The 14,666-nt window shown below is 39.9% G+C and overlaps 1 protein-coding gene across 9 annotated transcripts in view; it reads right to left on the bottom strand.

Moving 5' to 3' along the window:
• POLR3B (RNA polymerase III subunit B) overlaps positions 1–14,022 on the bottom strand; it is an 82,481-nt gene extending 68,459 nt beyond the window's left edge. For 7 of the 9 annotated variants that reach the window (XR_014228014.1, XR_014228015.1, XR_014228016.1 and 4 more), the window contains exons 1-8: positions 13,906–14,022; positions 12,557–12,589; positions 10,059–10,115; positions 9,909–9,973; positions 9,334–9,409; positions 5,993–6,093; positions 2,240–2,331; positions 916–1,033 (exon numbers count right to left, since the gene is read on the bottom strand). Coding sequence is in view for 5 of the 9 variants with exons in the window: in XM_082310145.1 (XP_082166271.1) it covers positions 916–1,033; positions 2,240–2,331; positions 5,993–6,093; positions 9,334–9,409; positions 9,909–9,973; positions 10,059–10,115; positions 12,557–12,589; positions 13,906–13,977 (614 nt within the window). In the remaining 4 variants the exon portion in view is untranslated. Of the gene's footprint in view, positions 1–915; positions 1,034–2,239; positions 2,332–5,992; positions 6,094–9,333; positions 9,410–9,908; positions 9,974–10,058; positions 10,116–12,556; positions 12,590–13,793; positions 13,868–13,905 lie in introns of those variants that run through there. The other 2 variants (XM_082310147.1, XM_082310148.1) reach the window with 2 other exon arrangements.
• Positions 14,023–14,666: the final 644 nt, after the last annotated feature.

The raw sequence follows: 14,666 nt of genomic DNA, 5'->3' as shown, positions 1-14,666 counted from the left end.
TAAAACAGCCAGACATCACCCTGCAACTCCAAGGTAATAGGGTACTATTAAATTTAGACCACCTTGCAATTTTCAATAATTTGTGTAGTACAAAAATATTTGATTTTTGTTTCCTTCTCAATCGCCTTTAAAAGCTTTTACCCCAATTTGATTTAGAGAGTCAGACAAAAGGTTACATCCAATTTCCACTGCAGCAACTTCATGTTACTTGCTGCAAAATGAGACCAAATACCATCAATTAGGAAGTGCACTTTCATAGAATCATAGAATCGTTGGAAAAGACCCTTAAGATCATCGAGTCCAACCGTTAACCTATCACTGCCAAGTCCACCACTAAACCATGTCCTCAAGCACCACGGCTACCCGTCTTTCAAATACCTCCAGGGATGGAGACTCAACCACTTCCCTAGGCAGCCTGTGCCAGTGCCTGACTACCTTTTCAGTGAAGAAGTTTTTCCTAATATCCAACCTAAACTTCCCCTGGCACAGCTTGAGGCCATTTCCTCTTGTCCTATTCCTTGTTACTTGGGAGAAGAGACCGACCCCCACCTCGCTACAACTTCTTTTCAGGTAGCTGTAGAGAGCAATAAGGTCTCCCCTCAGCCTCCTCTTCTCCAAACTAAACAACCCCACTTTGTTATGTCAAAAATTAGACTTGGTTTTCCTAGGCAGGGACAAATCCTGAAGCATATGAGCAACTCCCACTGATTTTTGTGGGAATACTGTACTAACTGATTTCAGGATTTATGTTTTAGCATACAAAATGACAGTAGCAAGAGACAGGCACTGAATGTCTACAGCTTTTTCCTGTTAAACTATACCAGGAAGAAAACTACACAGCTATTTCAACTACAACAATGAACTTTTAAAGCCTTTGTTTTATCTCCTTTATGTAATTGCAGGCATTTACCATACCTGGTAACAGAAGCGCCAACTGTGCCTTTTCTATCAGCTTCCACAATGATTCTGTTTTTGGATAACTGCTCTTGAATAAGAATTACTTTCTCTACACCTTTAACAATGAAGTAGCCACCTATTCAATAGAAAAGAAAGATTCTGCATGTGAGTACCCTTGTGCCTTACTCGCCTCCTTCAATATGCCTTTGAATATAAATTATTAGAAAGTAAACGGTAAGTACACAACAGACAAAACAGGAGAATAAATTCACCCTTAAAAGAGTAAAGAACAAACTCTGTGTGGAACCTATGATAACTATGAAAATATTCCACTAGACTAAGGCTCACACACAGTATTCTGGATCTAAGACTTTATTTGGGAAGTACTTGGATAGCAAGAACGCACAGGCAGACCAAAAACTCCAAAGCTGTAGCAAAACCCAAACCTGTAAGGTAACCACACTTATTAAAAGATGTTATAGAATTGTTAGCTCTACAAATTAGGTAAAAATATTGCTTATCAGAAGAGTATATCATAAGGACATCAAAAAAGAACTGGCCATTTCAGATGCTTGGTATCAAATAAAGAGAGTAACTCTTCCATAATTACCGACTTGCTCTCTCCAGCACTCCAGGGAGAAATTTCTTTTGTATTACTTTTAAAAATGTATTTTAATTCCCTTGTTGTATCTAAGACAATATAAGGAATCTGCACATGAGCCATGTTAGATTCCTCTCTTAAACTGTAGCTATCTGTTAACACTCCTCCAGCACAGCACGTCATGTCGCTGTATCCTGCCATCACAAGCAAGCACAGCACATGTCCAGCGCAGGCTTCAAAGGCAGCAGATAAAAACCAAAGCAGTTGCTTGTTATAACGCTTCATTCCTCTCTACATTTCAAATATTATCATGTATTATCATGTAACACTTTATTCTTGCTTTACAAAGGGCAGCAAGTGAGAGTTCACGCTCTGGAGGACACCATTATACTCCACTCTGCCTTGATCCACTTCATTTTCATGAACGAACTCCATCTCTGTTCCCATATAACACATCACTGTACAATACTATACACACTTCCAAACTTCTTCAAAATTTTGGTGTACTGTTTTTGTGGTTGAAAACTCTGTCTGCAAAGACAAATATTCCATGCTGTCAACCATTTCTTACTATTTTCAAAAGCCTGCCGATTTCTTTTAGTTACAAGCATACACTTGAGCTCAAAAGCTCCCACAGCGACATCACAGTGGCAAGAAACATACCAATGGGGTATTTCTTTGCTGAAAAAGATTTAAAACTAAAAGCACAGATGGGAAAAAAGAACACGAGTGCAAACGTACCTGGATCTAAAGGACATTCGTTAAGTTTGGCAAATTCTGCTGGGGTTTTCCCAGTAAGAACACAATTGGAGCTACGCAGCATTATAGGCATTCTGCAAGAAAACCAGTTACATTTTTACTTTAGATTCAGATAGAAAAATATGAATAGACAAATTCAGAACAAAAACCATGCTGAACAAACTGGAGGAAACACGTTTAAGGTAATTAGAACACATGCAAGCTACGAACAACAGGTTTTTCCTTTAATCCCACCTTATTTCATTGAACGTGTAGTTTGAAAAGAGAAACCTGAAATTGGACATCTACTGGCAGAAACTGTAGACTTCCTATTTAATTTTTATGCAGCTACTACAGACCACCATAAGAAGAACAGTCACCAAGGCCAATGATTACTAGTACAAAGACTCCTGGTCCCCAAAAACAGTACAGTCTGCACTGAAGAACATGCCACTGCAGATCCACTGTTACCAGTTTTAATTAGAAAAAGCTAGTTCAGATCTGATTTTCCCACACAGCAATCACACCCTATGGCTGCAGACAGATAGTGCCTCTAACACATAATCAAGGCATAAAGTTTCCCCAGTAGCAGCTCTGATTTCTCTGGTGTCTTAGAACAGAAGCCTACAGCAAGCATTTTGTGAAGCAACACGAAGTGGTGGAAAAATATTCCAAGAAATTAAAACCAAATTCTACGCTTAGGGAAGGAAAAAAAAAAAAAAAAAGAGGGAAACTAAAGATGCACAGACTGGATATACGGCATAACTTCTTCACCATGAGGACAGTCAAGCAGTGGAACAAGCTGCATGGAGAAGCTGGACAGTCTCCATCCATGGAGACGATCAAGACCTGGCAGGATAAGCACTGAGCGAGCTGGTCTGATCACAGAGCTGACCCCATTTTGAGCAGGAGGTTGTACTAGAGACCTCCTGAGGTCTCTTCCAATCTGAATTATTCTACCACCCTGTGATGAAGTCAGGGAACGTTCAGGTTCATTTGGTTTTGTGTGTTTACACTGCAGTCCTACTAGGAATTTGGCTTATTCAACAACTAACTAGCAATGATTTTGCAGTTATTATTAAAAAGGGTACTTTTATGGTCAGCTTCATAACATACCTTTCCGCTCTCAGATTTTTCATTAAAACTTTTGAAAGAGAGCATATTCTACTTCCAAAGAAAAAGCTGCATTTTGCACAAGATAAAAACAGCTTATCACTATGTCTACCAAAAGACCTCCATGGCCTTTTGTCTCTTCTACAAAAAAGTGGACATTTGATCCAGCTTAAAGAATTTGACTCCTTGGTGGACAGATTTTGTAAGACTTATGTCCCAGGTGTTTGCTAAGACATATTTTGACAAAATTTATCCATGAGTTCTACTATGCAACTATTTGCAACCTCAGAGATATTTCATTCAAAATTACTTCAACAAAAATTAAGATTAAGCAGCTTTTGCTAACGAAGTTATATTTCTTTTATTCAAATCTTATCAATTATTTCAATTTCTTGGCCATTTTCATATTCTTATATCTTAAAAGAAAACTGATGAACTCAAAATTCTATATTTTTGAAGAGAATAAAAAGCTATCTTGTCACTACAGTGCTCTATACAGATAATCTACTTGCTTCAGTCATTTCACTGAGAAAGTGTTTCCTAGAGATAAGAAGCTTCATATGACAATCATAATCTTGTGTCACACACATGAGAAGCCTAATGCATTGGCTATTTGTATCAGAAACAGTAGCCAGCTGGCATAAGGAAACTCAAAATGGAGTACATAAATGCCATCACTGAAAACTCCAGTGAAACAGATGTCACCAAGTATCTAGCCTTTATTTCACTTGCAAACAATAAAGTATTTTGCAGCTAACATAAGACGCAATAGTAAGTTATTCTCCTTTTGAGGACAGAATCTAGTTTTTTAAATATCTGAAGTTATCAGGAAGAATGGGAAGAAAATTTAAAAAAAAAAAGAAAAAGGGAAAATGAAGTTATTGAATTTCTGTGCATAAAGACACAGAAAATGGGTACACTAATTTGGAATGCTATAAACTATTCAAAGGGAATTTTCCTTTTTAAAGACACAAAGATATTGTCCTGGTTTTTTTTTTTTTTTTTTCTAATGCACAGGTTATCAGTGACTCTGCCAAACAACAGAAATAAGAGAGAAAAGAACACAGCTTTCCTGTCACAGTCTGAACCACATGTCAAACAAGAGCATTGTATACACTCACCTGGCAAAAGGAAACCAGCATAATACTAGACACAGATGAGGAAAATAATTTCCCATGGAAATAATAACTGGTTATTAACAGCTTTTAACAGCAAGAAGACTTTTTGCATGTATGTCCTTAAAACCCGTCAGATGATGTAACTTTATTTTTTAATGGAGAATATTTACTTTTTTTGCTGTGACTTCACTTTATAGCAGAAAGAGAACAATTTACAGGAACAGGCCTTAATGTAAGATGCAACATACTACTGCTGTGCAGTCATTTAGTCTTTTCCAGTATGTTATGGATGCTTTACAAGTCCTCTTCACCCCATTTTTTTTCAGAGAGATGTAGACAAATGTCTAGACTAGTTCTTGTTGTGCTTCTTTTAGCTATAACTTATCCTTTAAAGTACTGTGTTTTGCATACATATTGATAATGTATTTTTGTGAAAATACACATTTACTTGAACTTTTTAATTTGCCTATAGCACACACCATGAAAAAATTCAAAGGACTCAAATTTAGATGGTCTTTTAAAAACTTCTCTTTTCTTAAGAAATTACTTAGAACAATAAACTGTTACTACAGCTACAGAAGCTTGGTTTTGTAAATGCATTGCTGTGTATCATGTTCTACTGACAGAGTTAAAGTATTTTTTTAATATGAAAGCTTAAAATTTCACTACAAGAAGTGTAGCTCCTTAAGCATCTATCTTCTCTTTCCTGCCAGTATTCTACCTTTGGTAAGATGCACAGTCACACAGTAAACAATCTCTGTAAGGCACTGACCTTTAAAGCTAGCACGGTTGGTCTTTAAGAAACTTTGTTTACAAAAGACAGGCACCTTTACTGCCTTTAAAATGGAATTTTGCTTTCAATAAATGCTAGACCTGCTAGGTATTTTGCCTTTTTGGTATGGTTAAGAGCTTGTTTTTCTCCCTAAGGCACATTATTTTTTCTTCAAGAAATTATATGTTCTTCACAGTACTAATAACCTCAAGTCATTTGACAGCCTTTAGAAAAAACAAAAACACTAAAAAATCCTCAACATTTCTCCACAAAGCTCAGCCTTGGCTCTAAACAAACCAATTTTATACGAGAGCTTAACCTCATACAGAAGAACTAATGCTTGCTTTACTGGTTTTACCATCCACCTTCCATAGACGTATCCCTACATATTATATATGAAAGACTGAGTAATTTGCCTACAAAGCAAACATGATTATTTTCATTTTGCAATAATGCGACTTGCAGCTCCAGTATTCTTTCATATATTTCCCTCTTTGGTTTTATATCAATGCAAACATAGACAACATCCATCCTTACATACATCCTTCTTTGGAAGGAGACAGATTTCTAGAAGCTTTTGCGAAACAAAATCTTATGACAGAACCTAACAATCACATCTTGTACAGCTGTTCTGCTCACTGTTTCTTTTAACAAGGAAGCAAGGTTAGCCTACATTTATTTTGCAGTAAAAACTCTTCCCAACACAGCAGCAAATTAAAACTAATACCAGAAGCTCAACATATGGTATCTTACCTGCCAATGGGTAATGCATTGCGTATGATCCTCTGGCTACCTCGTGTATATTCAATGTCCACCGTAATCGGGGCAGAATAAGTCATGTCTCTCAGGCGGCACTAAAAGGAGAGAACAGTCATGTGGTTAGATGTTGGCTTACAAGCTGAAGAGTCTCTCTTAAAACATCCCATGTTTGCCCTGTCTCCTGTAAGTCCTCACACAGAAATCAAGCAAAGCGAAGCTTGACCAAGCTCTTCACAGTACCTGGACTATGTTTGACAAAGTCCCCTGTTTAAAACAAAACAATTATTGTGATGTTTCAAAAGCAGCCAGTGGATCTGTGTCTTCAGAGGACAGCACTGCAGAGCTTAACTTCTAAATTGTTTAATTAAACAAACAGGCCTAATCAGCAGAGCTGACACAAAGACCATACCATGCCACAGGCTCTGAGAGCAGTGCTCAGCTCAGGGACAGTTCTATATGAAGACTCCCAACAGCTGAAGAGTTGAGCTGTCGTATGAAGTTTGATAGAAGGGAAACACATGAGTAAGAGAGATACTGCACTACCTTATTAAGAGAATGAGCAAATCTCTCTGTATGGTACCATTTCTAAAGATGACTTACAGAAGGCTCACTACAGTATCACTTTCTGTAAACGTTCCCAGAATTTGTCTGCAAATTCCACAGATAGCAAGACAAGCAGGATATACATATCTAGGGCATTATATAGCTCAAGGCTCAATCATTTCTAATCCGATCTTTCTGGTCTGCTCTTCCCAACCTCACTCTATGACTCTGCTGCTAGCCCTTAAGGTATTGCGTATCTTCATGCAAGACAAGGTTTATTGCATTTGCTGAATACATCAGAGCAACTCACAGCAGGTCATTCATAACCTCACTGAGCATTCTACATCTTTGAGCTCCAGGATTATAGGTTTATCAGAATTCAGATTTGAACATTTATGGTTCTATAGTCTGTCAGTGTATTGATTATGCATTAATAAAAGGCAATTAAGATTGTGCTGTGCATTGAAGATGCAGCTGTATGGAAAAATATGCCTCAAGCATCCTTGCAAACTGGATGCTCCTTCTCTCCACATTAAAAAGTAAACTACTTCTCTAGTAAAAAAATATGGATGTGCACCAGCAGTTTTCAAGCTGTGACTTGTAGGAAACTAGGTGCCATTGTGCTCCCAGCAACTTCATCAGATTTAAAAGTAACTGAGAATATTTCCATTTTCTAATTACTTTAAATTCATCTGTACGAATAGTTCATGAAACTCCCATAAGAACTGCGTGAGAAGGAGAATTAGACAGCTTCATTAGTATTACTTGGGGAAAAAAAGGCTTTGGGATTCTTTGTGTGTGCTTTGTCCACACAAGATACAGATATAAAATAAGAAATACACAGTGTAATATTCCAGCACTTGTATTTTTGTATCACCTTCCTTGTGGTAACTTCTCCTTACATTAGATACCTAGAGGTAAAAGACAGGTGTGGCTTGATCTTCAAGGAAACAAAGGACAAAAAACCTCCCAAATTTGGTTGAAAATAGGTAAAATACTCAGACCCTTATGAAAATCTGACCATTTTAGGTGTCTTCGGGAAGGAATTTTATAAGCCTCTAACAGGGAAATGTAATGACATACTCGTAAGTATCCAATCTTTTTGTTTTGTTTGGTTTTTTTTTTTGAATTGCACCCCTGGTTTGACCTGATCAGCATCCTATTTAAGAAAATAACCATGGCCTTCACATGTGTATAACACACTGAAAAACAAGCAAAATGCACTAGCATTAAGCATCAAGGAGGATATATCTGAGAAGCGAGAGTAGGTTATTCTAAATCCAAGGTCAATATGCTCTATGAAGCATTTATTTTGCCCTCTTCTGCATGTACAGCCACTTTAGTTATAAGGTAAGCAAACATTTTGATACCTAGATTGTGGGATATGAGTTGTTGGCCACAAACAATTTTTCGTATGCAATTTCATTCATATATAAAAAATGTTTCCTGTTGCATTTTGTGCACATTCATATCTACTGATTTAACGTTAGCTACACATTTGTGAGATGCATAAGCTGTCCTGTATTACATCTAATTGCACTGTTGATGGCTGAGTTATTGGCTTTACTTAAAATCTTTCCATCGAACTGAATGAGATTTGAGTCAGGTCACTGGAGACAGAAACGTGGCTATGCACAAGAGGCAGCCACTAGATGGCTTTTTTTTTAACATAATTTCTCCAAAGCACAGAATGTATTTCATGACAGAGTCTAAAGTGTGCCACATACACTACATGAAAAAAAAAAACAATCCAACTTCAAGTATCAAATGTATATAGCAAGGAAAAAAGCATCTGATGCGTGAACTGATTTATTGGGTTGATAACAGGCTGTATATAGGTAAATGGGTGCAAGTTCCAAGCTCAGTTCCCATTCTGAGGCCAAAAAGAGGTTGTCAGTACCTCAGTTGCAGTGGTATAAATCTCAAAGCACAGCAGTAGCAGAGAAATACTTTGTTCCTGAGCAATCTCTGAAGGGAACTGAATGGCTTTAGATACCTGGAAGCAATCCTAAAAGGTCCAAACCTTATCTTAGTTTATGGCTTTCTTATATGTACAGAAGCTACCTTATATCCTGCCAAAAGCAACATGGTCTGATTTCAGTCACAGCAGCATTTGTTCTCCAACATGCATCTTTATTCCAGAAGTACACAATCCATTTATTAACCTACATGCTTACAGCAGTGCAAAGAAGTTAAATATACTGCCCATAAGGCTATCGTTCTTCTGCAGTTTCTTATAATTTTATCCCAACTTCCATCTGTTTCTGCTCAAAGTTTCCATGTTTGCTCTCTGACTCAGACCTAAAAACTACGGGCAAAAAATCAGAGATACATTCCCAAAGAAGACTGGGAGGGAAAGGCAGACTGAAGGCAGACACCATAGTCTGCACTATGGTGCAGACAGTAGCAACACTAATATTAAAAAGAAGTTAATAAAAACACCAAAGAACACTATATTGTAGTGAGAGGACTTCAGTTCTGTCATAAGGAGAGCCGCAAGATTAAGCAAAAGAAGCACTTTTCACTACTTTCATGGAAACCCACTCAAATACAGTTACCATGAAACACTTGACATAGCTATTCGCACATCATAAAAAAAAATCAAATTAAAAAATAAAATAAAAAAATTATTACATGATGTTTAAATCTCTGAGACTTCTTTCCAGTGATGGTGGCATGCACTGTATCACCTAATGCAGCATGCATGTACTCAAAATAAAGTTATATGTAGCTACTATCCAAGACATTCCCAAGATCAAACAAACAAACAAGACAGATGCAAACATTAATACCTCATGAGGTGATACAGGTCGTGTCACATTGAAGCTTTCTTCCACATCTGGAGTACCCACATAGATATTGAGGTACCTGTAATACAAACAGTTCCAAAATGAGCAATGAGCCAAATACTTTTCAGGCGACCTGAAGGAAGCAGAATTCTGCATATACTGAAAAATGAAGTTACTTTGATGAACGTAGGTTGATTAATAATGAGCAATGATTCTTCCCAAAGTAACTCATTGTATTTGAGCTGTGTTCTAGTTAGCTAAAATTTAAACTGCACATGCAACAAACCCCAAGTCAACTTTGCAAAGAGACAAAAAGAAACTCCCATCTGTCATCCAAGATTACTAAATTACAGAAAAACGGAGACATAAGGTATTGTTAACAGTTGGCTATTAAGTCTGCTTCACATGATTATTCTTTAAATCTTGCCATCTTTCAATGCTCCAAATAAGAGATAAGTCATGGAAAATACTCTCTTGAATTATACATACACAGGTGCCTAGAAACATTTTATAGCCAATAACAAACCCATGAGATAGTACGCTTGCTAATCCTGATATGGAAATCATTTCATGCTTACTTCAAGTACCACATTGGGTCAGCATCACTTGTAACTTTTTCATTGGCCTTCATGATTTTCTTTATCTGGAGGGGGAAAAATAAAACAAATCAAAACCATGTGCCTGTTCTGAGTACTAAGAGCCACTCTCTTCTCACCAAGAAAGCATACCTCTACGTTGATGAAATAGTTGAATGAGTCTATGTGCTGCTTCACAAGTCCTTTCACCTGGAAAACACACGCATGCAGCAAATAAAATTAGCTTCACTAACATTAATCATACAAGGCAGAAATTAAAATATAAGCAAATATAAGCATTTATAAGTGCTTTTGGATCCGTGCTAAATTCTTTCAGTTGACAAACTTCCAAGAAGTGCCTGAACAATCAGTCTGGTTCTACACTGTACATTTTCAGGCTTACACGAGAGCTGTCATTGTTCTTTGAGTCAGAAAAGTAATTCAGTAACTGTACAAAGTAAACACCCAACAGACCTCGAAATTCACGTAAACAAACAAGAGCCACTGCAAGTCAAAATATTTTATCAGTTTGCCATTATTTTGAAATAATTTTAATCATTTATAGTATAACTAACCATGTGTGCTGCTTGAGAAGGAAGTTGTCTGCACTCTAACAAGAGCAGCTGGCATAAAGAGGAATGAGAGGGAGGGCCAATGAGACAGGGGAGATGGAAAAGAAGTGGGGTGTGAAAGCGAGAAGTCAATACGCAAGGAAACAGTCACAGGAGGGCAGGACACTCATAAGAAATCAGAGTTTGATTTGTAGGCACAAAGAGCAAGAACATGCCCAGAGGTAATATCACACAGAATCAACAGTACCCCATTCCCTCAGGTAATGAGTTGATAGAGTACATTTCAAGGATTTCAGTTGAAGGCACCTAAGGCAATCAAAAGAAGGGAGATGATAGTATGTAAAATGATCTGGGAAAGAAAAAAAGAAGAAAGATTTTGGCTTGAAGGAATACTAAGAGAAGCATTCATTTTGCTAACAGATTGGCGTTTGGAGAAATAAAAGGCGTAACTATCTCAACTACGGTGCAAAATCCAGCCTTGAAAAGGGAAGAGGGCTAGCTGATATTGAGACACATGCTCACAGAGAGCTTTAAGCTTTGAAACATCCGATGACAACTAACACATTACAAGACTTAAAACTTCATGCAGAAAACAGACACATTTACATAGTTCGCATGATAGGCAACAGTTCGTTCTGAAATTATTAGAAAGAAATGGGAAGCTTAGACTGACAAATCCAGCTGCTCAGTGAAGCCTCCATGGGTTAAGACAAAGGAGGAATGACTCCAGAGCAAAATTCTTTAGATAAGAGTTTCCCTAATTTACAAAACCATTGCACATCATATGATATAGGGACAAAAATATTATGGATTTTTTAGTGTCTAGAAATCAGGCTGGTAGTTCTTTCCATTTTTTATGAGGCGATATTAACAGCTTTATTGAAAGAAAACTCCACTATAGAAACTGTAATGCACAACATCAGCTTTGTATAACTGTATCACCGCTGGCATAAATAAACCAACATGCAACAGAAAGGCCAGACCACCATCAGTAGCCCTAGAGTAAAGGGCTCACTGGCTGGAAATAATGTGGGATGGCTACACTTGGCATGAAGCACACAGTAAATTGCACCTCACAATCAGCAGCCCTCCCTTTTTCACAGTCTCAAGAATTCACACAATATCACTAGCTGAAGCTCGTGATGGAAGTTCATGTGGTTGCTAGGAGAGACACAGAAACAGGATTCGTTAGGGCCCTGAAGCATCTTCACAGCCCTGAACCAAAGTGAAAACGTACACAATCCGTAACTGACTTTTGAACTTTGTTTTCCTGCCAGGATCAAACACTCGAGGGTGCAACAAAAAGAGAAGTGCTGGTATTGAAACCGGGAAGGAAAGAAATTAACAAAACGAGGCTGAAAAGAACCTTGCTGAAAGCAGGCAACATTTCCGAAGACTGATGACGGGTGCAGAGGTGGCTGCAATTCCCTGAAGGTGCCTATGCACATCACAGACTTTACCTGCTGTCTTTATGACACAGTTTTCATTACTGAGTTTCTCCTTCCTAACTTCCAACTGTTTGTTAGTCCTGTTATTGCATCCAATGGCATTTTATACAGAACTGTGCCTTCAACTAGCACCAGATTATATGAGTAGCACTGAAATTAAGACACTAGCAATCTTTGAGTTCAGTCAAGCTCTGACTTCATGAGGGAAGATACACATAGATTCAAGCCTTTGCAGAATTGACATCTGTGGCTATATGCTTCCTATGACAAACACAACTACAAACCTAACACCACAGTCTTACATAAAGACAATGAATAGGGTCTCAGAGTGCCAGTAAAGCAGTAAAATAATCTGGAAACATTACACATATACGTTGCCCATTGAGAATAGCCATACAAAAATACAAACCTCTAAAAGGATGCCTCCACAAATTAATTTCTAAATTAATCAAGAAACCAATCTATGTAACAAGTTTCACCATAACTGCATGGAACCAAAAAAAATAATTGCAAAATCCACACAGAAGGTGAGGACACGTATTCTGGGAAGCAGCAAAAGCTAGAAGATGGGAATGTAAAGTTAGAAAGGAGATGAGGTTTTCATGCTATGAAATGAGTGCATAACACTAACCTTTAGAAATGCTGGAAGAAGTCTCCATTTTTCCTGAAAACAAAAAACAGTTTGAAATATCTTTCCAAAGAGCGAACAAACATCTAAGATGCTTGAGGTTTTTGTTTGGTTTTCTTAATTATTATTTTTAAACAGTAACATTATTTAAAATCAGATCTATTTACCAAAAAAAAGACTGTCCAAAGCCAACCTAAATGAGTAAAAACAAAACAATGAGATGACTTGGATCATCTTAGTAAGCCATATGTGCTATGCAATATTTACTCAGGGTGGAACAGGACATTGTCTTTTCTAAAAGCAACTTACGTGAGAACATATATTTCTTAGAATATTCCTTACTACCATGTCCTCATTTAGGAAAAACTAACTTTTTTTTTTTGTCCTGTTAACACTGTAAATTATATTCCTAGCAAGGGAAGATGTCCTATAACTTTTACTTTACAAAATATGTGCAAGAATCTCAGTCCTGGGAGCTGCACTTGCAGACACGAGTCTCTGTAAAACCTACCAGTACCCTAACTCCTACAAAGATTTAGCAAACCTATCTAAACAAAGTACTGGCAAGTGTAAGTATATCAAGGTTCCTACAAGCTTTTCCCCATTTCTGTTCTTCAGTGATCACAGGGAACATCACCTTACATCAGCCCCACCTTCTCCCCCGACGGCATGGGAGGCCCACCCCGGATTTGGGATGAGAGATGCAGGTGGAATGCAAAGGTGAGGAGGACCAGACAGCACAGAATGAGGCTGCATCACTTAGCTCCAGAAGAGATTGTACTCTAATATGCGAAGAGCATCAGCACCTCATCATTTTAGGCTGACGCTCAGCATTTATAAGTACACAGCAACGCTGTAGTCGTGGCGTAACGCTGTCCCTGACGGTGCAGGAGCACGCAGAGGAAGGAATTCACGGCAAAACACAGCGCGAGGCTCTCGGGCTCCATTTCTGACGTGCTCTTTCTACGCAAAAAGCCCAGCCCAGCCCAAGAGACCTGAAACACGGCCTTCCTCTCCTCCCGCCCCCCACGCGAAGCAACCAGAAAACTGCACAGGAGCCGCCGCTGAGGGCAGAAACCTCCTCGCTGCCGCCCGCAGGACAGCGCCCGGGCGGGGACGGGGCCGCCCGGCAGCAGCCGCGCTCGGGGCGATGAGGAACGGCCCGCGGGGCAGAGACCCCCGCCCGCCCAGCGGCGCCGCCCATGCGCCCTAGACACCACCACCCCCCCCCGGCGCCCACCTGCGCAGGTCTCCTTCCACCCCAGCCCCGCTGCGGGCGGGCCCGAGGCGTGCCGCCCCTTCCCCAACGGCCGGCCGGTCCCCGCTGCCGCCCGCCCCAGGCCGCCGCTAACCTCCACCGTATTCACAGGAGCGGCCGCTTGCTCCGGAGTCAGGGCCCCCAGCTCCGTGGCCAGCGCCTCCATCACCAGCCCGGCAGAGAAGCCGCAGCGGAGGCTGACGGCGAGGGACCCGCGGTGTAGCAGCCAAACGCGTCCCCCCGCCGCACCGGCGCGGCGCCCGAAGGTTCCGGGCCCGGGGAGCCCTGGTGGGGGTGCGTACAGAGACAGGCACAGACGAACGCGGGGCCGAGGCTGGGGGCTTTGCTCAGGGCGGTCAGGTCTCTCCAGACCCCCCCCTCCCCATGCCCTGGCTCCTCGCAGGGGAGTTTAATGCTCTTCAGCGTTCGGGGGTTTCCCCGCTGGATCCTGGAGCCGGTAACCAGCGCTGCCGCAATAACGCGGCGCTGCCGGCCTCCTCACCGCCCCTCAGCCGGCCGCTGCAGGCCCAGGCGCCGAGCAATTAGGGTACAAACTGATTTTTTTACAATTTTTAGCATGCAAAGCAGCGTGGAGCATAAGCTTTTAGCGTTATTGCCTTTTTCCAATCTTAGTGTTGAATGCCGCAGCTGGATCCCTTACAAACTGACCTTTTCTTTTTTTTCCTTTGCAAGTGTCAGTGCTATAGAGACACCAAAATCCCAGTCAAATAGGGGACTACTCATCTTCCCCAGTTTAAGATTAAACAAGATACATTAGTGATCTTTGCAGTAAGTTTTTGGCAGTTTGCGTATAATAATTGCTAAGTACGTTTTAAAAGCAGAGTGTGAGAACAG

This window comes from Platalea leucorodia (genome assembly GCF_965183815.1).
Source record: "Platalea leucorodia genome assembly, chromosome: 4".
In the NCBI taxonomy this organism is placed as follows: Eukaryota; Metazoa; Chordata; class Aves; order Pelecaniformes; family Threskiornithidae; genus Platalea; species Platalea leucorodia.
Note: the sequence above shows the minus strand (reverse complement) of the source record. Positions and strands in the feature narration are given on the sequence as shown.